Source organism: Nipponia nippon, unplaced genomic scaffold (genome assembly GCF_047370975.1).
Source record: "Nipponia nippon isolate SJK-2023a ecotype South Korea unplaced genomic scaffold, ASM4737097v1 scaffold_3, whole genome shotgun sequence".
Lineage (NCBI taxonomy): Eukaryota > Metazoa > Chordata > Aves > Pelecaniformes > Threskiornithidae > Nipponia > Nipponia nippon.
In genome coordinates this window covers 9,756,523-9,782,929 of record NW_028262347.1, presented here as the reverse complement: position 1 = coordinate 9,782,929, position 26,407 = coordinate 9,756,523, and the positions used below count along the sequence as shown (strand labels likewise).

Sequence of the window (26,407 nt, the reverse complement as noted above, 5' to 3'; positions counted from 1 at the left end):
AGCTGTTATCAGGTGCTTACAGGAAACGGTTGGAGAGTTAAGGGGCAACTTATGGAAAATATTCGTTTATCTGTAAACTTTCCAACTTTTAAAATACTTGCAAGCATGGATATTCAAATCAGTGATAAAGATCAGCATTGACATGCTTCAGCATGACATGTTTCCTTCCTTGCGAATCCCAGCTCAACCATGTGATAGCTAATACACTCAAAAATGCAATGAGCTTATGACCCGTCTATCTGTGCAGAGTGTTCATCCTTATGGGGCACTCTGAGTTTTTAAAGAGAGTTATTTTAATCTCTTTAGATGCCATGGGACCAGCTATTGTTCTCACTGCACCATTTTTGTACTTAAAACGAAATGCATCTGCACTTCTTAACCAGTAATGGAGTTGCACGTACTTTAAAAAAAAAAAAAATTAAATGTGATCTTCTCTTCTGGGGGCACTATATATTCAGCGTGAGACAGAGATGCGCAAGCCTACAGTGTCTTAATTGTCTAAATTAGGAGCATATTTGCTCCAGCAGCGCAGAGCAAAGGCAAGCCAAATCAATCTCTGGAGCTGCCTTACTCTTTATAGAGAGAGCTGCCCTTTGCAACTCTCCTGCAGTTGAGAGGAGGGAATCAGAGCTCCGGGCCCAACCTGCTGAAGCCTGGGACCACCGAGTGCAGCAAACAGCATGGGCTTGGACCATGCAGTTGGGTCCATTGGAAGGATGATGAAGAAAACAGAGAGACACAAGGAAATGTATGAAAAGAAGAGCTAAAGAAGATAGATAATCTGGTTTGAAACAAGGTTACACCAGTGCCGATGTCAGAGAAATAGTGCCGAAACAGCCAGTTGGATTCTAGGCAAGGTACCAGCAGCAGTCTGACCTCAGTAGCTCAGTGCTTGGCTGGATTTATGCAGCTGCCTAGTACTAGTTCACTGAATACCTGACCAAGATAATGTAAAGCTGTCCTGGGTAATATCTATCTTACTCTTAAATCATTGCTCTTTTACATTCTATGTACAAACAGTTGCTCAAAGTTGTGATGACTTTTTTAAAGTAGATGTATTTTTTGGAAATACCGTTTTCTTCCTCAGCTGTAATGTAGGTCCATGCTTTTCTAAATTTAATACCAAGACAGAAGTGGGGGAAGAATTCTTTAATAACTCTTTCAAAATTTTCCTCTATGTTTTGGCCCAATTGTTACATCTGAAGTCTAAGAGATTGGAATTTAGAAGTGTTTCCAGATACTAAACTTCTCTTTTCTTCCTATCACTTACCTTTCATCACATAAAATCTCCAGCAACTAACTCCTTACTTTACTTCAAAACACAGCACATGCACAAACACACATAATAGAATCAATGACCATATCTCAAGGAACAGGATTTTAACAGACACACAGATAACAGAAATACAGACTTCAAATAAAATGCCTCACCATAACTTAATACTCCATAAAGAAATATCTTTGGCTTTTTATGAAGTGTTGATGCCTTAGAGGTGATCCCAACAGATATAAATATAGCTGTACAGCAGGAGACCACAATATGAGAGACAATCAAGAAATAGACAGTCTGGACACAATGTTATCTCAGAGATATGGAAAAACATACATTTATATATATAAACATATAAAGGGTAGGTAGATGTCTGAGCTGTCAACAGAAGGGAAAGGGTTGAGAAGATAATTTGAAACATCCTATGTGGAAAATATAAATTACCAATCTGGGGCGTGGTGTGTGAAGTATGATTGGTTTTGAGTAAAAATAGAAGTATGTAATTAAGGAGACACTTACTGTACCAGGTCTGGGATATGGGATACGACCTTCATATTGTACCCACCGATGATCCACACTCTCTTTGTGAGCATAAGGGCCATTGAAAACAGCTCTGATATCTGCCATGCTGTACACACAAACTGCAGATCCCTTGAAGACAGAGCTGAAAAAAGAAGACAGATTGATATGTATATTGTAAACACATCTTCAGTGCATGCTTCATCCAGTGAATTAATTAATTTCACAGGGTCTGATGAGCTTTGTATCAATCCTACACCTGAGAGCTGATATAAGTGGTGCTAAATAACGGACAATGTGGACAGGTCTGATAACTACAGATATTTAATATCACTGTCATTACAGTTTAAAGCTTTGCTCAGTAGAAACCTGGACTTAGCCTTTGGGACCAATTGACAGGCTGCCATTTTTTCTAGTGGCTGACAGGTTCTAGGTATCATTTATTAGCTGTTATGATTAGAATTTTCTGCAAATGAAGGACATTCCTTTACATTGCGTTCACATCTGGAAGTCTGTATATTAGTAATATCACAGATGATGTGTCTGAGAATTACAAGTTGCATTGGACAGACAATAAAAAGAGATGGAAAGAAACATTTATTTATTTTTCTGTCGTTTTCCTTTTTTTAATGTGATTTTCTCAAAAAGACCCTCAAACAGTTCAGTTTTCCAAAGAACACCATGCCACGTTGTTGAGTGGCATGTATTTTAGTTACTTCATATGCCCTTTCATTCATTGTGCAACATTTCATTCAATTTTAAATATTTTACATGGTTATATATTCTATGGAGCCACTGTAGTGTCTGCTTCTGAGTTAAAGAGTGCCTTGGCAATTTTTCATTATACTCATACTGTTCAGTGTTTGGCTAGTCCTTATTATTTACACTTAATTCAAAGGTTCTGGAGATAAAAGAAAGAATAATTTATTTCCTTTCTGACAATTCTATATAGAGCACCTCACTATCGGAGCTGAGAGGTTCATTAATTAATTAATCTGTCCCCATGAGATAAAGATGGGTTATTCTTCCATCAACTCCTGTCTATAAAAACACTGAAATATCACTTTAGAGAATAGTGAGTTTTGATCCTAAGAAACAGCTGATGTCAAGTTGTTGCTTTTGGAAATAAAGCTTTACTACAGTTATTTGTCTTAAATAGTAACTACTGGTTGCTCAATAAATATGACTGAAATTTGTAAATTCAACTAGATGAGGTTGAAATAAACTAGCATGCTTTTAATTGTTAAATTTTAATTATTTTTTACTATCATTCTCAAAAGTCAGGCAAAGATTTAAGGACATAATTTATATTTTAACTTCTGAAATTATTGTCCTTAGTGACTACAGTCCCAATATTGCAAGCCTTATTCAAGCAGTCTCTCACTGCTCTCAGGAATTGGGATCTAGTAATAGAAGGGTTTAATAAAAGGCCCGAGTAAGATCTTCAGCATTTGCTTCCAGAGGCAAACATGTTCCTAATGCATACCTTGTTGTAGTGAAGACTCCATATACAAGTGGGTTTCTCTCGTCTCTTGTAGAAAGTAAGAATATGTCTCCTGCAATGGGAAAAATGTTTTATTTTTCTAATTAAACATCCATTGAACATTTCTACATTTGCCATTTATAATCTGGAGATTGGTAAACATATAATAAAGCTTCAGTTTTCTCTGAATTTTAATTTCTGCCATGTGAATTTGTGCTAGCATTCTGAAGTTTGTCCACTTGCAGATAGTCTAGTTTTTATACAGAATCAGCTTTTCACTTTCCAGCTTTTGGAGTGAAAGTGAAAAAGCCCGCATTTCTGACCAGACTAATTCCAGTTATAATCAGGGACTTCTGATAAAAGACAGAGATATTGCAAGCGCTGTTTGGAAAATGAATTAAATCAGAACAAGACATAGTGCTTCTACAAACAAGAAAAAAAAAAACTAAGCAAAACTGATGTAAAAATAAACTACTAAAGATAACTCAACTTACGCAGCTCATCGAAATGTGTGTCTGCTCCTTCAGGACCAGGTATCGAGCAAACAAGCCTGGCTTTTAGAAAAGTAGTCCACTTGTTTATTAGGCTCCGTTGACCTCCCATATCATTCTAATAAAGATAAAGTAAAATGCCTTAAATATTAAACAAATAAGAAGAGCTTTGGTGTATGATATTTGATGGAAGCACAGTATTGATTGTACTTCTTCAGTCTGATTCCACAGTTTGATCTTACCACAACTATGACAAATAAAAAGTCTTTTTTGTTTGTTTGTTTGTTTGTTTGTTTCAAAAAAAGTGCAGGACAGCCTTTTTATAAGTAGCTCCAGTAGTCACTTCTCAGCTCAGAGAGTGAGCAACTAAAAATTCCTAATTATATCCAAATCTTACCAACTCTACAGCTGGAAGGCTGTGAAACATATGACTATATCATATGATTTCTTGTTCCCCATGATGCTAATTTTTGCAATCAGTTCTTCTTTAAGAATTCTTTACAAACCCAATAATAATACACAACATTTTGGATAGATTTCTCAAAAAAGAAAAACTATATTCATCAGTTCTGTTGATGTAATTACTGCACTGTTTGTTTTGTGTACATAGTACAGAGACATATGCATTCCAGGGAAAATCAGTCATATCATTTTAATAACCATTGTTATGGAAATATCAGTCTATCCTCCAAAAAAGTGATTTTTTTTTTTTCATTTATTATACTATGGGTTTCCAAGATACGACCATACTTGGTCAAATTTCCTTTAATCATTGGAGAAAGAAAAAAAATCTATAAAGGGTCACTTGAAAGTTGAATTATCCTCCTGAAGGGTAGGTGTCCTTCTACTGACTTGAATTCTATGATCCTGCATGCTTCAGATAGGTAGGTGGAAGGAAGACAGGGTACACTAATTCCATCTAACTACATTTAAGAAATTAAGATATTTCTAAAATATTTGTGGATTTTCCAAAATGTTCCTTTGAAGGGAAAGAAATAACATGACAGAACTGTTTCAAAATGCTGATGATTATGAGAAGGAATGTGACAAAAACAAAATTTAAAAGATTGTCAGGAAAGAAAGAAAAAAGGTGGGGGGGAGCGGGTCTTAAAGAAAGTCTTGAATTTTAAGAAGCTGGAACTAAGAGTTTGTTTAGGAGCTTACCTCCTTCCATTGAGTGTATGAAAAATCTAATGAATGACATTTATCTATCCCCTTTGGCCCCAAATAACAGATCTATTTAGGTTCCACAATGCTATTTAGGTTCCAGTTTTCTCATATTGAAAACTGTAAGGGCAATGATATTGCAGCAGCAACCAAGAACTCAAATGCTTAAGAAAAATGTTATCACCAACAGTAGTCTCCCAGCTATAGGTTCTGAATTACCCTGTGAAGGTGCCTACTTCTTTTCATTTACAAACTCCGAAGCCTAGGGAAATCTGTGCTGTAAATTTAAGCACCACAAATTTGATCATAAATATTCATCCCCTCTGGATTCATTTGGAGAAATTACTTTTTTTCTCTCTTTTTTTTTTTTTTTTTTTTTTTTTTTTTATTTGGCTCTGCAACTCTGAAGGTATAGAACCAGCTAGTAGGAAACACTGGGTAGTGGGAATTACATGGTGTTTCCATGGATTGTATTTGGCCCTTTAGGGCTGTATCATAAATATTACAGGCATTCAGAAAGATGGTTTTAAGTGCTGAAATTCACTTCACAAGGAGTAACATTTCTCTGGTAATGCACTCTAACCATTTTCCCTTTACATGTACTTGCTACTTTTAAATAGGTTAGCTCATTTGGAAATCATTCCTGTTAATCTATCGCCTTTTGAACTCCTGTTCACAAGAATTGCTACCTCCTCTCTTGATTTCCTGAGGTCCTGCCAAGCCTGAAGCTTTGCATCTAGCCAACAGATTTACTACAAAGGTGTCAAAATTAGCAGCCTGAAGCCGATAGGTAAACGAAGCTCTTCATGTGTGTGTTCTGTTCAAAGGCATGGCAGATAGATAAACTTTGTAGGGTAGTTAAAACCAAACAATTGCAAAGATGCAACAAAGAATCTTAAAAAGCAAGAAGTGTTAAGCTTTTCCTTCCTCTGGCAATTTGGATTAGCTAAGCAATTCTCATGTTGCAGGGCTCCCACTTTGATTTCTGGTGGATGCGTTGCAGCATCACAGGACTCTGGGATGTCTCTAACTGCCTGACTGGGATCAGAAAGAGGGAAGGAAGCAAGATGTGATGGGGCTGGAATGGAAAAATCACCCTTGTCTAGCTCCTGCTCCTGTCATCGCAGGCGTTCAGCTTCTGCAAGAGATGGGAAAATAACGTATTTGTGTTTTACAACCCTTAAGTTGTGATCCAACACAGCATTTTCACAAATGCTTATTTTAAATATATCAGTAGTTCCACTGAGTTCCTAAAGAGTAGTGTGAACCAAATACTGTGCTCAAAGAAAGCAGTCTTAGCAACCGCTATGTGCTTTAAAGTATAAGATTCCACTGGATTTAAGATGTATCCATATTTCCTCGCTCTCAAGCCAGGACATGATGTTAACCATGTTACTTGAATTTAAGAGACATTAGAACACATATTCACTAGGTGTGCCTTACATATCCAAAAGTTGCCAATAACACTGTACAGTTTATAAAGGAGCAAGGGGAATTCAATGACCAGCCAGGACTCCATGATCTACCAAGTTCTCCTGGAGCCAGAGAGTGATAAATTTATGTTGCAGAAATGGAGAGACTGAAAAGACCATTCACTGATTTAGACAGTTACACATATATGTTGACATATCCTCCAATATGCTTCTTCCTGCTGCCATGGCTAAATGAAACAACATGTACATTTTATTAGGAGGATGTTTTTGTTTGTGTGGGTTTTTTTGTTTGTTTTTTATCTGCCACCATATAATACTCTTCATCTCTTTATGTTCTCTCTGAATAAGGCAGTGTCTTTGCTTTCCTTGTATGTGCCCAGGATTCACTGACTAAGAAAGTGCAGGAATTGACAAAGGCCGTGGCAATTTTATCTGCAGGTAGAATTAGCTCAGCTCAGGCCACGGAGATTCAAAAACTATTAATAGTATAGGCATATCTTTGCTGCTGGACTCTCTAGTAGTTGTCTTATTAAGCTATGGAAATCTCAAATTTTTTTTAAGAAAGCGCACCCTTTCCTTCCTAACACTATTTTTTGGCGCATATTAGGGCAGTCTTTGACATGTCTTGAGGCTTCACGTGCTGGAGAACATGCAGTTATTCTCCTTTCCTTCAGACCATGTTGGCATGAACTCATTTGCTTTGCATCGTATCTGCCTGGTCTGTTGCAGATTCCTTGGACTATCATAGCTCATGATTATTGGCCTGTTAGAGATTGGACAAAGGACATATTGGGCCAAAATCTTTTTGAGACTGGGTTGGTACAGAAAGAAGACAGACAGACTCTTCTGTGGAAAAGATTGTTTAATAATATCATTTTGTAATGAATCACTACCTTGCTCAAATGCTGTGAGCTGGATGTAGAGCATGACATTAACATAATAAGGTGTACAGGCTGGGTAGTCAGTGGATAAGAAAAAATTGATAGAAGAGAGAAAATCACCAAAGCAGAGGCCAGTCAATGCATACGTGAACAGAAATAAGGATTTAACACAAAGTTATAGAATCTTAAGAAAACTGCTGGACTGATTTACACCAAGCTAGGGTTTGCCTCAACCCTGCTGGAAGTGTGTGGTAAACTGAATGCACTGAAATTATTTTGGTCAAGAGATACTGGTACTGAAGACAAAGAACATTAAATATTTCAGGGAAATGAGACAAGAAGACGAGATAAATTTAAGTGCTGAGAGAAGGGGAAGGCAGCATGAGCAAGCCTTTCGTTCCAAAAATATGGCTAATCTACTTGTAACAGATGAGAAGCCACAAGTATCTGAAATCTTATCTTCCAAAATATCACTTCCAAGCACACTGGATTAGCAGTGTTTACTATAAACTTTGTTACACTACAGATGAAGGCACTTAGGACTGCATATTTCTTTTTTGAATATAAATAAAAGTTTAATTAGCACTTACTGCTTTGTAATCTCACAGGCTGTAACAGATACTAACACTTCCGCCTGAAATACCTTCTTTTTAATAGAAAGAAGTGCCTGTAAAATCTTGGTTACTTGTGTTTTCCTGAGTTAGAGATTTAGATAATTGCCAGCCAGAAGGTGGGCACTTCAGTCTGTCACCTGTTGAGGAAATATTACCAAAAAATATCGCAAAGATTTAAACACAGAAATATATAGATAAATAAGGAAGTAATCCCATATGACTTTAATAAATCAGACAGACTTCTATTCTACAGAAATCCTAAAATTTCAACCCTTTCCAATGATCTAGTTCTAAAAAATAATTTGTTGGAGTGAGAAATCAGATTTCTACCAAACTACATTAAGAATTCCAATATCTGATGTACAAATCTAATGAGTGCAGGTAAGTGTATGGCTTTCTGACATCCAGGAAGAATGTTGTTTAAATGCCACAATGTAAAATTTGTGAAGTAAATTAAGGTCTTATCATATGCCTTTCTTGGGAAACTGCTGTGGAAATCTCAGTTTTCTGATCTGGAATTTTTGCATAACTGAGCAAAGCAACAGGTTTTTCAAACCCTCTAGTTAAAGATAAGTTTATCATGTAAATAAAAAAAATCAGAAAAAATATTGCTCTACAAACAAGTGATTTAAAAATCAACTTATATTAAAGACTTTCTGTTGTATCTAATTTTTGTTCTATTGTATCATATATTATATAAATGTAGCTTCATTAAAATGCACAAATGTTAGTCTTGGAATCCAGTAGGCAGGAAAACAGATGGCAACAAAGTTAAAGAACATCTGCATCTTTGGGGTTTTAAATATCTTATTTCTTTGTAAGTAACAGTGAAAAATTGAACATTAGAACAAAAAGTGCAGTTTTCTGAAAATCAATCAACATCAAAGATGTCAAACACTGTGATTCATAAAACTTTAAAGACAGTAATTATCCTGAACAGCCTCTTAAACTAAAAAAAAAAAAAAAAAAAAAGACAATGAATGGAATTTCTAGAAGCAGGTTATTAATTAGAGCCAGTGGCAAGATGTGCAGAAGGACCAACCAAAGTGAATTCCTGACCTGAATAAAAGGAAATGCTGGGGAACAGAGGGGGAAAGTGCTGAAACTGCAAAAGCCCTGGAGCCCTTCTCTTGTGTAAAGCCTAGCTACGTTACAAAGCCACCAGAAACAAATGGCATTCCCAGCAGCAAAGCCTTATGTTATGGAAAAAAAAAACCAAAACCAAACTTCTAGCAGACTTTATAAATGGAGAAACAGCCAACAATCTTCTTTGGACTTCTGTCTTTGAATTCATAGTTCTTTTTTAATTATTTCATTTTACTTTGCATATTCTGGCCCTACCCAGCTCTGTTAGGTACTGACCTAACGCAGGAAAGTAAGATTTCCTCCTTCGAGAATTCAGGTTCAAAATTTCTTGTCCAAACCATACTGATGTCAGATGAAAGATTCCCCCCATGATTTCAGCAGGCTATGAGTCAGATCCAAAAACATCAAGCGACACATGAAGTGTGACTTGAGAGAGAATAAAAATACATTTGCAATATAAACAAGAGAAAGGAGGCACATGCAATTTTAGATCTTTGACTGCTCTGCTATGGATACCTTGAGTAAACTTGGGAAAGTCAGTTCATATGTGTCTGCAGTCCCCATCTGACAGTGAGAGTGGTGACTCTGTTTAGTAATTCTGATGTTTCTATGAGATTACAGAATCTTTCACAGGGAAAGCTTCTCATTATAGGATTACATATTGCTTCACATAAGATGGCACTAACCCCTCTCGACACTGCAGATATTGCTAGTGTATAATACTTCTGCTGCTTGAACTAGTTGATCCAAAGATGATGATTTGAGTAGGACTCAGCTTCATGTACCACATGCTTATTCACAGAGACGGCCCTTATCAAGTCTAGCCTGGCAGAATGATGAAATTCTTCAGCCTATGGACTGTCCCTTGTAAGGTCTCTGCTACTGTGGTAGCATTAGCACATAATTAGACAACAGAACTAAAGTTGCAAACATGTACAGACCCCTGATAGGAACTGCGCAGAGTTGCATATCACCTCAACAAGAAAGCCTGGAATAAACTCAGCCCTCCTGATTTCCAGGGTTATGCATCAGCCTGGTATTTCTACAGTGCTCCTCAGACCATCAGAGTGCAGGCTGCATGCCCTTTATCTCCTCCAAAAGTATAATCAGAAGTTCCTCTAGATTTATGTGGTTTGGACATTAAGCTTTCCCCTAGGCAAACCTGCTTTCAGAGAATACTTCTACGATCATTTTTCACATCTTGAGAGCTCAATACCGTCAAAACTTGAAACAGAAAACTCAGTCCAGAGTACAGATGTGCAAAACCCCAGGCTGCTTTTTAGTCCCTGAGACTTGTCATTTCTGAATGCGTTTCTGAGATCATCATCTGTCACAGTTCAGAACCTAGTGCACAGCTTGCCCCAGCTCCCTGCTTCTTTTCCCTATCCTGAGACAGAGCCATTGTGTCAGGCACTAAGACTAAAGGGTCCTCATCATTAGTTCAGTGTATTTACTGATCTCATAACCTGTCGCTGCTCTCTACTGGCTGGCTTCATTCCCTCAGTGTAAACCACACTGCTTGTTGCAAAAGGAATTGGAGAGGTTAAGTAGTATCTTCTACAGACTAAGATTATAGGCTGTGGATCAAATCATTCATTGAGTTCTGTGCACGTCCAACGTTGATTGCACAACTAGGGTCAAATATAGGTTCAAAAACAAAACAAACAGAAAAGCTAAACATATGTCTCAACCCATGCCCTTGCCTATCTAGGTAGCAGGAATAGGCAGGAGGGGCACACATCTCTATAGTCAGCGGCATGCAGGAGTGCCATGGCTAGCATCAAGTCTGCTTTTGGCTTCCTTGGCTGAAATGAGTAAATGCCAAGCAGGACTGAACCAGGGAAGCCTTTGGCATGAAAGCAGAATGAAGCTCAAGTAGCTGAATGTATGGCAAGATGAACCAGTCCCCTGACTGCACATCTTGTGGCATTGGAAAGCTGACATAAAACCTATGGGTAAAGATGCCACTCTGGGCATTCATGTATTTCTAGGCATTAAGGCAATGGGAAAGAGGGTCTTTATCGCAACTGAAAACCATAACAAAAACTACAAGACTGTAGGCCACATCTACTGTGGAAATGCCCTCTATCTGAAACATGAGCGAGAGAAGCAGTGGTTTAGCTTTGAATTCCTGCTCCTCAAGCAGATTTGTTGTTATTTCATTCAGAATGACAATGTACTCACATTAAGCATGCATAACTGGTTCACTATGGAAAATGTTTTTATTTTGGATTTAAACATCACGCCCAGAGGTTTCTACTGAATTATCTTTGGATGGGATCCAAACTGGAAAACCTAACTATACAGCAAAGAAAAATTCTGGACTGTTACTAACCATACCATGAAAAAATAAAAGCCAGAAACTAACAGGCTCAGGTAAAGAGAGGGAGATAACAACAGCAAGTTTGAATGTGGTTTGGGACAAATGAAATAATAAAATTAAGCTTATAAGTGATAAAGCACCATTTTACCACAAGGCCATTCAGCAATTCTGCTAAGATTACCTCCAACAGGTTTGCTAGTATTAAGAACATTCCCCAAAACCATTCAAAGGCTGCCACAGAGTAGATGTACTTTACTATGCCCATCATTAGGCTGTTCACTCCAACTTCAATGGAAATTTGAAGTGAGCAAAGGGTGATGGCTGAACTAATCAAAAATATTAAGGAATTCTCAGGAAAATCTACCTTAAATTTTTAGTATAATCTGTTTGCAGTTTATTTCAGAGTATTTGACTTGCTTTTACCTATCTGTCATCTCTCTTTTCCTATATACTTAATATAAATTATATGATATAAATACATTAAAAAGATATAAAAAAACAGAGGAAAAAAAACAACAAAACCTCAGGTTATGAAATGTAGCATTCTTGATCATGAAGCTACAGGCATGTCAGGTGACTAGATGGATCATGCAATTAATGTCAAATAGGAGACCAGAATCTATATAATTTGAATGCACTGAGAGCATTTTGAAAGTGAAGCAGTGTGAGATGCAGCACGGGCATAGGCTGGTTTCTTTCTGAAGAAATAGGCCTAAATTTGCCATTCAGAATTTCACATTCTTATTTAAATAAGAACGCCTTGTATTTCACATTCCAGGGACCCAGTAGGGCAAAGCTCCCTTTATAGTCAGTGGAAAATATGTCCTTCAAAGAGTGATTTGGGTGGAAGATAGAAGGAGTCTTCCTCCAAAAAACAGTCATCTGCCTTTATTGATTGAAATGAATGCCTGATAATTATTTTCCTAGCTTGGATACACCAAGTGCCCAGAGTCACTAGCATGGGACAGTGTGACCTCAGTATTCATAACTACAGGTTGAGAGCTGGAAAAGCATGAGACCAAAACACAAAGGTAGGTCAACATCTTACAGAGTCCATTAGAATTTAGCATCCTGAAACATCTATATTTACAACAATGTACTCAATCAACAACAGCAAAGCCTGAACTGCAAACTGTGGTACATTTTTGTACTAAATGTACTGATAGGAAAAAACCCAGGAAGCTGATTTTATCACATCAGAAAATTTCCAAAATCACAAAGTCATCATCTGCTACTCTTAGAGATATTTGAACATCTGAATCAAAGCACTCTGAAGTCAAGGACTCTGGATTAAACATACGAACTCCACTCCAATTAACTCTGCAGGCTTCCCACCTTCAAGCCAGTGTGTTACTGACAATGTCTTCTGCAATGAGCCTCTCTGGCAACTAGAATGATTTCCAGAGTTTGCTTCAGAGGCTGTGCAGCTGCATTTCCATAATCCAGTTTTTAAAGCTCCATCTTGACACTGCAATTTCTTTTTCATTTTCCCTGAGGCTCAGTAAAATTCAGTCACACCTATTTATATATAAACATAACTTACATATTTTTGCTTCATCTGCAAATCATGATTTTCCCCCTCAAAAAACACCAGTTATATTGTTGAAACACACCCATGAGGGACAAAAATATACAAAACTTCCTATACTCATGCCTGTACTCTTGCCAATAAGGAAAGTTGGACCAAAAGACCTGACAAAGCCTGATGTTATATCTCTTAATTCATCACAGTTAGAAGCAGATACAATATGGAACTGGCCTGTCTCCAACACATCAGCCCTCAAAATGAAATCATCTTGATGCGCATCTGCTTTTCTACATATTTTGAAAACTTTCAAATGGCACATAATATTCAAACATCAAATTTGGAAGTCCAAGAGGAGCTGCCTGCTGAAAGACCCACTGCTGCAAAGGTGCTCAATGGGCAAATGAGGGCCAAAGTTTTTCTAGGGATGACATCTTTGAAGTGGTTTTAATTATTATAATAGAGAAATTTAAAAAAAAAAGAAAACAAAAACAAAAACAAAAAAACATTACCCATGGTTAGCACTGTGGCTAGGCAATATTATTGTGACAAAGAAAGCATGCAAGCATGTAACACGCAGTAAGTTAAATATCGTCTGGAATGAGTTGCCTCCAGAACTGGAAGCAGGATAGCTGCACGAGCATGGCTCTGAGCCCAGACTAATTAGCCCTGCTGAGAACATGTTAACATGGCTATTTTGCTTCCGGGACCCAAGCTAATACGGCTGAACGGTAAAGCATTATGCTACGTGGACAACTCAAATGGTTTTGGAGATAGATCAGTTATCTGCACAGTGATGCATTACACAATATAGAAATACAAACAATGTTAATGACCCAGTTATCCTTAGTCACAGTAAAGGCATGGCTAGACTACTTCCAGGACAAGAAAAACACCTCCTAACTTTTACACACAAGAAGCCCCATGGCAGAGCCCACCGGAGACCCTGGACTCAGAGTCGCAGAGGAATAGCTCCCTCCTGCCATTCCGGGAATACAAATTGCCTTAAAGCACCAGACAAGAGGCAAGGTCATAGCCTTGAACTCTGCTCATGTTCGTGGCTTTCGAAATAAATCACATTACCCAAAGGTGGAATGCAGGGTGTGTCCTGGGCTCTCAACTCAGGAGCTCTTAAAATGATTACATTCCAGTGTGTTTAGAAAGCACAGTTTAACCAAGAGGGCTGTGCCTAATTGCTATATTCTCGTCCCCAGGTACAGCGCGGTATATATGAGGATGGAATGGCATACCAAAAAAAAAAAAAAAAAAAAAAGACAAAGAGCTCACTTGTTCCCACTAGAACAAAGGCTGCTTCTGGATACTGAATACTTTGGGAAATATGGGAAAGCATCAGGGGCTGAAGTCTGATTTCTTGGCAGTTGAAGTCTCGGAAATTAGTCTTTAAGACTTTTGCAATACATCATCAAAACCATTAAAGAGAAGCTTGTAACAGAGCAAATGCAAAATGCTGTATAATAAACAGGTTTTTCATACTGCAGCAGAGAGACTAGTGCTTTTGGCTAATTTCCACTCCATTCCAATAGAATGAGCCTGTAACTATGAAAAAATGTGTTTCTATATAGAAAACAAAAAAACAAAAACCCCAACAACCTTCCTCCCTTTCCAAAACCTTTCTGTGGACTCCCATAAGCTAGGATTTTCATTTCTCACTTTATTTAAGTGGGGAAAATATGAGGGAAACCTAGATCTTTTCTAGGGCTATATTTGTGCATATGTGAGGTTGTCCTTAAATAGAATTACAATTCTGTCATCATTTTGTGGCAGGTATGTATACAAAAATGTAGCTGACTTGTTCCTTGGCTGCAGAGGGCACAGTGTATGGATGCTGCAATTTTTTCTGGCTCAGTGTGTAATGACTGTGTTGTGTCTTTAGCTGATGCAAAGTGGTTCAGCAGTGCGGGCTTGAAGACAATGTAGCTGTAAAAGCTTATGCCTGTGTTTCTAGCAAGAGAAATATGTGGCTGCATGCTCTTAAGAAGTGAAGGTTTGTATGATCATGTAATATACATATGTGTATCTATATGTGTTTTAAAAAATAAATAAACATTGCTGGCTAAGCTTTAATAGTTTTGTTGGTTTGTTTTGGTTTTTTTTTGCTTATGACCTTACTTGAAAAGAAAACAAATAACCCAACAGATTACACTTTATGTCAGTAGGAACATACCATAAGTAGTATCAGGTATTACAGATAGGCCAATGATACTTTTTCTGCCTCCCTCAAACCAAAAATAGGAAATGTCGTTTGCCATGATAAATTACACAACTGGTTCCAAAAGTGACTGTTGAAAGCACTTCCTCCCAATACTGATATCCTCTAATGATATACAGAATGCACATGACGTAAATCTAAATTAGTGCTATTTAGTGCTACAGGGGCTGTGTTATTACAGCGCATGCTTCCAGACGGTAAGTATAATCTTATGAAGAGGACAAGTGACAGCTGTTTGACTCTGGGAGAAGAGCTGCTAGCAAGAGTATTGTAATCTTCTGGGTCTGAAAGTAGTTGGGAAAAGGGAATGCTTTCCACGGAAGATTTTCCCTAAGGGGGAGGATCAGTGAGAGACCTTATTGTTGAGCCACGGAAAATCAGCCAAAGAATTGGCTGCATTGACTAACCTCCTTATTAAAAACAAAGCCTATTCTAATTTCAGCATGTGTCTCTGGCATTAGTGTACAGGAGACCTAAGGCACAGTGAGGTAGAGAGCAACTGAGTTCCAGTAGAAAAAAAACTGGGTTCACACCAAACAAATTTTTTCAGAAGTTGCTGGGCTCCTCCCATCCACTGTTATTCTCTGCTTGCTAGGGAAAGAAGGCAAAGGCTTAACTTTATGCAGTACAGGTCACATTGATTAATTAATTAATGAGACAGTGCAAGTAGAAATTGTTATGTTATCAACTGTTGCAACCAAAGACATTGATTCCATATCAGAGAGAATTAAGCATAGCAGATGTTTCATATCAGAGCACAGATCCAAAGGATCTTAGTCTATAAACAGAGGAGTCTATTTGCATATTTTGATTTATATTAAATACCCATAATAATTCTCTTTTCATTATAATAATCTGCATTATATTTTTTTTTATTTGCAGATAATCAAGACATATATGCAAAAACCAGGAGTCTGAATTTTCAAGAAAATTCTGCCTCCATCAGGAAGTGCTCAGTAAATAAAGAAGACATTGCAAAACTAACATCAATAATAATCACATTACTTATTGTTTTGCTTTGACTATTAAAAATAAAATTCAAGACATTTTTTTCCCGTTAACATGATTACTCTACAAATTCAGTTTCATTTGAGGTACAATTACGCATGGTCATTAGGATTTTCTTACAATACATTTGCTTTTATTACGATATCTTATCTCCTTTTTTCTCTAGGTAAAGGATGCTGGAGAACTCTAGCTAATATATCTTAGTTTACTATAATCTCTCATGTGCCTTGGCTTGAAAATGTCTACCAATTTCTCCTAATGCATTAAGTGCTTTCTCATAATCAGCAAACGCCATGTCTAGCAGCAAATCATATATGTTTGCATTTACATTCTGCCATTAATCACACTGCTGTGAAATACCCAACTAAAGATTATCCATTCTTTCGTCTGGCTAAAAACCTACTAGAAAACTGATTTGTGAATGAGTTTTTTGTTTTCTTAACATTTTAGGTCAAGGACAGAAGTGTGAAATGGCTGTGGTCACTGAAATCTTGATTGGAGTCAAGAGTTTGCTGGACTGCAGAGCAGTCGCAGGCTTACATATTCATACACGTGTCCACTCTGTTTTTCAGTGTGTGTCCGTTAACTGAATGGGTGCTCTTCTCCTAGACACTTCTTAACATCTTACTGCAAATCACACTCTTCTCTTTGTTTACTAATTTTCAAGCTTCTTAAGAAGATAATTTTCACTGCCAGCAGAGTCACATTGCTCAGAAAATGCAAGTAAATGAAAGCTTCTGAACAAAATATCACAGAAATGTACCTACTCGTGTGATTGCTATGATGGTGTTGCTGGTATCTAGTTCACCACGAGATAAACATTTTCTTAAAGCTTATATTTACTAATATGAAGACAACTTTAAAGTCCCATTTTCCTGACTTTTACCAGCTATTCCTGGGTACCTGGATTCACTGAAGACTTAAGGACAGGATGGGAGCACTTATACTGACTGCTTCTGTTCCTACAGTATTACAGGACAAAGGAATTGATAGAGAGTATGTCTGACACAGAATTCAATAGACCCTTCTGCTGTAGTGGGAAGAAGACCTTAGCAGAACCAGCAGGCTGTTAAACAGCAAGATCTACAGTGACTGCTGCCTTCATATGCAGGGATTGGTTTATATTCTCATTACCATTTGAGGAGGCTTCTGCCCTTGACAGAGATGCTTCTTCAAAAAGAGTGCAGCTCATGAAAATCTGAGTCTGCATTATGAATACCATAGGGGCAGAAATCTTTCATAAGGGGCAAAACCAAATATAATGGAAGAGAAAGTGAAGAGAGTAATCATTTAAAGGAGGTCAGGCACCAACCAAATGAAACTTTTTACACTGCAGCAGACCCAGAGCCTGGTTCCTCCTGGTCAACAGGTCAAGGACTGCACTTCTTCCCACGGGGAGGAAACCTCTGGGCAGATGTGGGTGTAGCTCAGAAACCATATACACTTTTAGCCTCCCCTCACCCCTACTGATTATCAGGAATGTGCAGAAACAAATGACTGACCCCAACTCTCAGTAATGCGCAGGAATGATGTACTGAGCTAGGCTGAAGGGATGGGTTTGTATATCTCTCCATTCAGTGGGCACTTTCCACAAAAACCCAAATACCTTGCCATTGTGTACACTTCGACAAATCAATCCTCACTGAAAGCTTATGAAACAAAGCAGGTCACTGTTGCGTATCTGAAGGTCAATACATTATTGTTTAGACATAGGATTATAATTTATAAACATATTAGCTTTTTTAAAAAAGGTACACAGTCAATATCAAGTCTATTTTTCAGACGAGTAAATTTCAGATGGCATTAGTAATCTATGTTCAGAAAAATTACTACAATGGCTCATTGGGTAACAACAATATTTCCTTCTAATCTGAAGGGAAAAACAGATTTCTCCCAGAAACAAAACAAACTTTTTTTTTCCCTTTTTTTTTTCTTTAAATAAAATAAAAAGATAGAGTCCTCACCTTACAAACTCTCCCAACTCGGGAAAGGATTGTCCTGTCAGATGTGCCACTATCTTGTGATATTTCTCGGAAAAAGAAGTAGATTTTGTCATCATCTGGGTTATAGGTGTCCGGGATGGGAAAAGTTCCAATGAATTTTGCTCCTAGAAGTTCCCAAAAAAAGGTTTTAAAAATCTGAAGAAAACTCTTAATACTTGCTACTAAATTTCTGCTTCAATGTCTGTGTTTATGTTGCATCTTCCAGTGAAATAAAAATCGCTATATAGACACGTAGCAGCAAGTTTCTTACTAACTCTGAGTGAAAACCACCAAAGATTCTAAAGTATTTACTCTTAGTGTGATGTTTTTGTGTATATATCTTACTACCACTTGCATAAATATGCAGCACTGGCTATCATTCTCCATTTGACAATAGGATAACTCTCAGTACAAAATATTGCCTACAAAAATCTGCCTTACTGTTCTTGCCACCTATACCAAGCTAAGTAGATTTTCTGAAATCACATGGTAGAATTTAAATTAATTTAATTACACATTGCAGCAGTTATGAGTACAAAAATACACTACTGTTTACTAGATATAGCTTGCAAAGGAGTGAAAGAACCTTTATTGATCCATGGGATTAAAAATTCAATATAAATGACAGCTTTCCCAAGTTAAAAGTTTCCTACATACCTGTGCTATAACAATCTTACTGATCATATCTACCAAATCCAATACAGTGCCATGCTGGGATTTCCAGGTTAGCACATCAAGCTCCATAACAGATTGGTCAGTCTTAAGGACACAGTTCCTTGTTGTGCACGAAAACAGATTAGCTATATCAACATAACAGTTTGTTTGGGTTATTTAAATCTGCTTTTTACAAGAAATGCTAGAGCATGCCTTGCCTTGGCATGCTGAGCCATTATGTTACTTCTGGTCTCTTCCAACACAAGCTTGGGTGTCTCTGCCTGCATCTTATAGGCATGTTTCTTGGGCCAAGAATTTAATATACGTCCTTCACTGTCTTCCTCAGCTCCCTCATCCATGATCTCCAGTGCTGTTCCACCTGCTCATCAGTTGTGTTTTTTTGCTTTTATTTTGTTTTCTTTTTTCCTTTAAATTTTGGACTAAAATCAGAAATTAAACTAATTCCAGGGGTCCCTGACTACAGCAGAGCAGGCAACAACACTGTCTTGCACAAGTGAACCAGATACTTGGGGAAGAGATTTTTAAGACATTCCCCAATGTGCTACAATAGATGAGCTCTTCTGAGAGCACTTGGATCAATCATGTTTTTCTTTAAACAGAGTTGGCTATACAAATACAGTGCAAAGAGACCCTTGACTCTAAAATACATTCTTTCAGCGATAAAATACACAGTCTTTGTCCCCCATAAGCAGGCAGGCTGCAGTGGAAAGCAGTAAGGAGGGTGACGTAAGATGGTAGAGCAAACAGAGCACATTGGCGATATGTGGGGAATACTATTATCAGCTTTTAATACATCTTCATGCCTTTGTCCTTTTTATAATGATTGTTACTTTATATTAGCCTTGAAGGATTTTCACAATGAACTCTACAGTACACACAGGACAAAAAGGGGGTCCTTGATTCAAAAGTTCACAGTTGAAGGCTTGAGACAAAATGGGATGTGTTTAAGTGCTGAATGTGCACCTTCATGACAGAAGAGTAAATTTATGGGTCAAAATAGCCACAGTGCTGCTTCCATTTTAAACCTTTCTGACACTAGAGAATGGCATCAGCAGAAAAATGAAATGATGCAGGCATCAAGCTCTATAAATTTAAGTTAGGATTTCAAAATGAGCCTAAAGAAAATATTCAATTACCCCTCAGGGCCTGTAAGGCTACTTTGAAGATTAGATCTCTAAGCATGAATAAATACATAAATACACTTCCAGTATGGTTTCTTAAATATGCGGTTAGCTAAATAACCATTTAATAGGAAAACCTGTGAAATACTTCTATAGCATGCTTTTGAATTTCACATAGATTTTTTTTTAATCCACATTTACAGAACAAAACTCTGAATATATGTTTTTTTTAAATTAAATTTCATTGCTTTACTTGGCAAGCCAAATGCAAAAACAAATGTCTCAGTACCAATTCCTGGAACAGATATAGAAGAATCTCTAACAAATTAAAGGAACACAAATATTTTATGATTTTAAATTACAATTGAAAACACTGAAGTTGAAAGTTAAATCCAAACAAAAATACACTGTAAAAGATAGGAAGACAAAGAGACTGAAAACAATTTAATGAAAGGATCATGATCTGAAAGGCACATTATGTTCTGCAAGTGAGATCTTTGTCTCATCTTTTGTAATCCATCCATACAACATAGAAAAGTGCGTTTAAACCAACTGTGAATTAGGTTTTTGGATACTTTGCATGGGAAACAAATTATATGATGATGATGATGATTTTAAACCACTGTTTGTTTTCCCATACACACAGTTGTCTCCCCTTAATTGCTTCAATAGAAGGTTTTCCCACATACTAATTTCATGGCTGGATTGTATGTAACCAAACAGGAGATTAAAGGCATCACGAGCTCCGAGAATAGATGGTACAATAAATTCAGGTGTTGCTCGTACTTTTTTAAACATGCTCTTGTGGACTAGTGGGAAGACCTGTTACACCTAGTCCTTCCCTGCTGGATTCGCTGGAGTGGTTATGTTTGCTGTTGGTTACCTGCTGGTTATCACACCCTTCTAATGTCAGCAGTAGTTTTAGACAGGGTAACCATGCATGCCTTAGTAAGACTTACAGAGAAGTAAGACTCATTAGGCTCAGAAAAAGAGGACAACAAATGAGTATCAAATCCCAGAACATGAAGAAATGAAAAAGCAACCCAAACCAGTAGGAGGCAGGGGCTCTTTGTAGTTGGGCTGCCAGAAATATGTGTCATCATAAAATGCAAAGGACAGTGCTCACCTCATTTACCGTTAACGGTCTAGAAGTCAAGCTCCTAACCTATACTCATCCAGGTCCTCTCTTAGGGAGGGACACAAGGAAGAAGGTGACAATGAATAATCCTTTTTTAAGAGAGATTCCTACAATAGGTGGGGTGAGTCACCCTCTGGAAGTGTCACCTCTCTCCGTAAATTACAGACAGAGACAACCGAAACGACTGAGCTCAGACAGGATGCTAACTTTTGCCTTTTAGAGCTAAGTGAGCTGAATCCCATCCAAAGTTCACAGGATATAAAGAAGTCATTGCCTGCAAGTCTTTGCCCTGGCAAAGACGACTAAATTGCAATTCAGGGAAGCACTCATTCCAGCTATGGCTTTAGCTTCCTATAAAGGAGTGAGGAATGTGCAGCTGTTTAGTGCATGCCTGTATGTAGGGCTCGGGTATCCCACCATGGGACGCCCTCCCATGCCCGCTGGGCTGGAGCGGGGCAGACTTGGTTCCAGTGGGTGGCTTTGCCACCAGCCTCATGCACCTCATCCCCTGCCCCGGCCACGGGTGAAGCAGCGCCAGTCAGCGGCTGTGGGAGCGCCTGATTCTTCAGCTCCGCAGGAGAAGTCCTGAAGTCTGAGCAGAGGCAGCATCCCCTCTGTCTTCAGTGTCACCACATGCAGAGTATGAGCCTGTGTGAGTGTGAGTCATGGGAAAGATTAGCTGCCTTCCTCCCTTTCTCCATTGTGGAGCTGCTATTCAGTCATTGAGATTAAGACGTCTTAATTAGTCGAGATAGAGATGCCCTGTAAGGAACTGGAAAGTATCCTACGCATTTTCCCTTTACGCTTTGTCTTTCCCTCCCTTCCCTCAGGAAAGGATAATCCTGTTTCCAGAAACAGAATAAGACTAAACTTTAAAAATATTAAGGTGCGTTATAGCAAAACTTCCTTAGTGCTCTGGAAGAAAACAAGTTATTCATTTTATGCTTATCCTAAGTAAAACATGAGTCATGCCTGGAAATAATTTATTTCTAATTGTACAATTACTCAAGTATGTACAACTTTTCCTGGAGGTCTAACACATGCTTGGTAAATGGGTGGTAGATTTAGGGAAGAGGGGATTTAGATGAGATGGGAGTTTTAAACCTGAAATCAAGTAAATGTTTTCTTTATACCAATATTGGCTGAAAGCACAAATGTATGTAATTGGTAATGTTACACAATAAACTAGAAATATATTGGCTACCCTATGGCTTATTGCAGAAATGATCCCATCATTTAGAGTTGCACTCAAAATTTTCTCCAACCTTAAAAGGACCGTTTCAAAATATTAAAAGCACCTAGTTTATATCTATGCCTCTTAGTATAACACTGCATGGATTGTGTATGTGAAGGCTTAGACAGACCGTGGCTGTAGTTTTTTACAGGGCTGGAAACAAGGTAAACCTGAAGAATATATGGGGTCTTCAGTGTTTATACAGTGTGGGGTAATTTTCACATCGCACTCTAACACACTAAAGCTGTTTTTCAAACCCAGACATATTAATACATTATTCTCCTTAGAAAACTTTCACAAATACAGACACTGTAAGTGAAAACAGAATAAAAAATGAATCAATCTAAAAGAAAGAAGAAAGGCAGACACCCCCTACCCAGCCTCCAAACTAAAACATAAACAGTTCTCAAACCTTTAGTTTATCCTATGTTCTTGTACTGCTCCCTTGCCTCAAACTGCTCATGAAGAAACATTAATAGCATAAAGAAATGTTTGGACTTTTAAGCTATAAGTTCTTTTGGGCTGGGAACTGAACCCTGTAATGCTCATCAAGGTGGATCTATACTAATGATAACACCAGATGCTCCTCAGGACCACGCTGCAGTAAATCTTTCTTTTTAGGATACTATAGCATCCCCTAGGAAAGCGGCTACCCCAACCATCTTTCTATGCTGAGCATCAGCAGGCTGCCAGTGATAAAATTGGATATTCAGTTGCACGATTAGTTACAGTTAGAGAATTGCCTGCTGGAAGGACCCATCCTGGTTCATATTGCTTACAGCCCATTTCTGGTCTACATTGCACAAGGGATCTGTAAAAATGAGAGACAGGAGTTAGGAAAGGTGGGACAAGAAAGGTTTTGAGCACAGGAGGTGAAAGTGGGATAGGTCAGTAGAGTCAGATGTGGGATTTTTCTGCCTGTCCAAAGGACTGCTCCTATTTGGAAAGGTAAAATGACTTTAAGTGGCTTTTCCTTTCCTCCTCGTCTCCCAGAAGAAATCCTGAGGTTATGGAGTTACATCTAGACAGAAACATAAGGCAACACCTTAGAAGAAGGGAGAGAAGGAGTAGGAAAAAAATAATAGAAAAATGAACACTTCATCTTGTTGAGGTCTCAAAGAGTTAAGAGGCAAAATTATCCCTTTCAGAAGTTGTCTGCTGGGAAGACAACCTAGCCCTGTGGCTTTACAATACACCCATAATAGTTACACAGGCATCCTGAATCGGGGCCAGCGTTGCCACATCTTTAAAGACAGTTGACGGCTAAAAGGGGGATGCTTTAATTGAGCAGGGTTAGCTTGTGAGCGAAGTTTTCCATGTTACTCTGTGTGTGGTTTGAGAATGGCTGGGTGTAAATGCAGCCAGTTTTTTAGAGGGTTTACTAGCTCAGAATGTTTTTTAACAGGCAAGAAAAAGCAGTGTTTTCCTTGGGAAGCTATTTTAGGGTGCCCTTAGTGGTTTTAAAATGATCCTCACAGCAACAAAGGGTATTTTTCCCCTCAAAAAAGAAAAAGAAAAAAAAAAGACCTCCTACCTAAAAACGTGGAATTTCTAGTCTGTCATTTCAACATGCTGTAGGGAACAGCTTTTAACAAGTGATCGGAAAAAAGGGTTTAAAAAAATTATTCCAACAAGACTGGAAATAGAAGCATTTAAGTCATGGTATTATTCCAGTTACAGGACTATATACAGATGTATAGATCAAAGATGGAAAGAATGATTAGGTCTTAAGCCCCTACTCTTTCCTTAATTAGCATTTTCACCTCTGTGACATTTCTCAAGTGCATTATTGTTCCACTGAGCTTTTTTTAAAAAAGCCTACGTAATCCAAAGATACCATGATACAATATCTATATTTATAGTTACTGGACATATATTTATATAAGAAAGGGGCTATTAACTTCAGAGAGGCAGGGACAATGCAAATGACAACAGCATATGTTTGGGATCTTACCAGTAAGCCAGTAATGTTCAGAAATGTCAGTTCTGATGTAATGGTGGTCGTGAGAAGGGCCCAGAGAACGTGTTAGAGCAGTGTCTTTGCCAAGGAAATCAGAAGCTGTTCCAGCATAAAGATACTCATCTGCAAATGAAAAAGAAATAGGGTTTCTACAGCTGTGGGGTAAACAAAATTAAAACTATTTGTGTTTTGTTGGGTGAACCACACCTGAGTTTTATTGGCCTATGAAACAATTTAATGTTTTAAAATATTATTAGTTTATATCTTAATGGGATTTTGGGTTCTGTGAAGTTACTTACCTTTAAATGAGGGTAATATTTGTAATTATATGCCTGAGAAATAAAGGAGTCCGAGTGTAACTTTCAGATCTTTTAGTCACTCAGAAAGGTAAATCCCCCAGGCTTTAATGGGTGCTGGGCTCTTAAGGGTATAAAGGTGTATTTGATCGGAGCATCCTGCCATGTGAACACTGACCATGGACCTGGTAAGGTCCTCGACACGACCATCTATTGATTCAAGCTAGCTCTTCTGTCCCAGACTTGCCACAGCTTCGATGGCTTTGCTGCACCTGGGCTTGCGCTAGTAAACATGATGGATGTTTCACTACAGGAACTTCACAGCTTGGCCCTTTCCTAGTATAGGGATCTCTGTCCAACACTTCATTCACAAAGAGGAATTTAGGCACTATGGGAATTCTTCCCAACTATGTAGCATGTTAATGGTAGGAATATGGCTACAGACCCAAATCGTGATCATTTTAACATAGCGAGTGGTCCCGCTAAAATAAATAGACATCTTGCTTGAATAAGGGAGCCAGAATTTGTCTCACAAGGGAACTATATCTGTAATAGAGTACAGTGTGTTTGCTGCAATTGCAGTTACTATTTAGTCTTCTGCCAGCTCTGTGGGTAATGCAAAAATTCACAACCTTAAGAACTGCACAATATTTTCTGTTTTCCTTCAGATCTTGGTACTTTTCTACAAAGCAGCAAAGGAACAGTATCACTGTGAATTTTTTTTTACCGCACAGTGCATTTTACAATTCTGTTTTTTCTGCAAAATAATAAGATAGCTTTATTGGTTGGAGAAGTTTGGTTTTTGTTCAATGACTTGCAACAATAAATCCCTGGACTTTGTAAAAAGAAAAAAGGTTCATATTAATAAATGTTAATCATATAGAAAGGTATATGATACATAAAAATTCCCTTCCAGGAGTTCCTTCTCCAGGTTTTCCGGTACTCTGAGTGGAAGACTCACAAGACCTTTTAGAGAGAAGGCCTTTATTGAGAGTGAGTGCAAAATAAATACCATTACACATAGATGTTTTGTGTTTTCATTTGAAAAAGATGTAAGAACACTTAAAAAAATAAGATCAAGGGGAAAAAAAGAAACAAAAAACCAAAAAACAAACCACAACCCACGATCCACAAGCACTTTATTTGGACAAAAAAGATCTATCAGCTTTCTTTTTTCCTCATTATTATTGTTCCTTATGTATTATTTGCATGACAGTATTGGAAAGCACATCTTTCAGACAGCATGTCGCCTTTGTAAAGAAACAATAGTGCATTCTGAAAGGTATTTGTCATAATGAGGAATGGGCAGGGTAATTGGTGTTTGCTAACTGACAGGCACTCAGTGATCGATAAATCTGAAGGGCTAATAGAAATTCTTCATCCTTGCTCAGGCTCTGCTGACAAGGCATTTTCAGGACTTCTCTCAGCTTTTGGTATCTCTCTTTCCAAGTTCCAGTTATTTCCAGAACAGTTTTGGTGAGTGGTAATTTGTAAAAGAAGATGGATTATGAGCAGGTGAGTTTTCAGTCAAAAAGACTAGCTTTTTAAATTTATCTGTGGAATTTACTTGGGGCAAAATGTTGTGTAGAATTCAAAGACAGATTATGCATTTCTACAAAGAATGAGAATTACTCAGTTGAATTAACCTGCATACATGAGTGAAAATTTAATGAAATATTATTTAGCTCATATATGTATAACAGATTACAAAATGCTTTCTGAATGGCGCAAGTAATCTTCATTGCCATTTAGCAGATAAATAAAGCTAGGCAGAGAGAAGGGACATGGCAAAGGTTACTCCTTTCATCAGTGGCGGAGATGGGAACTGAGCTCCCCTGCATCCCAGTGCAGTATCTTATCCATGAGCTATACTGGTCTCCTAGTACTTTTGGGAATAAAGTAATCATGAAAAGATAGGCCAAGAACACATTCTCTGGTCAGGCCTGACACTCTTTACAGTGCTCCTTGTAC

At 37.9% G+C, this 26,407-nt stretch overlaps 1 protein-coding gene across 4 annotated transcripts in view; it reads right to left on the bottom strand.

The window, feature by feature from the left end:
- SEMA3D (semaphorin 3D) overlaps nt 1-26,407 on the bottom strand; it is a 150,320-nt gene that overhangs the window by 39,848 nt on the left and 84,065 nt on the right. For all 4 annotated transcript variants that reach the window (XM_087764551.1, XM_087764552.1, XM_087764550.1 and 1 more), the window contains exons 7-11: nt 24,135-24,263; nt 17,995-18,137; nt 3,767-3,881; nt 3,276-3,345; nt 1,790-1,934 (exon numbers count right to left, since the gene is read on the bottom strand). In XM_087764551.1, coding sequence (XP_087620677.1) covers nt 1,790-1,934; nt 3,276-3,345; nt 3,767-3,881; nt 17,995-18,137; nt 24,135-24,263 — 602 coding nt within the window. The remainder of the gene's footprint in view (nt 1-1,789; nt 1,935-3,275; nt 3,346-3,766; nt 3,882-17,994; nt 18,138-24,134; nt 24,264-26,407) is intronic.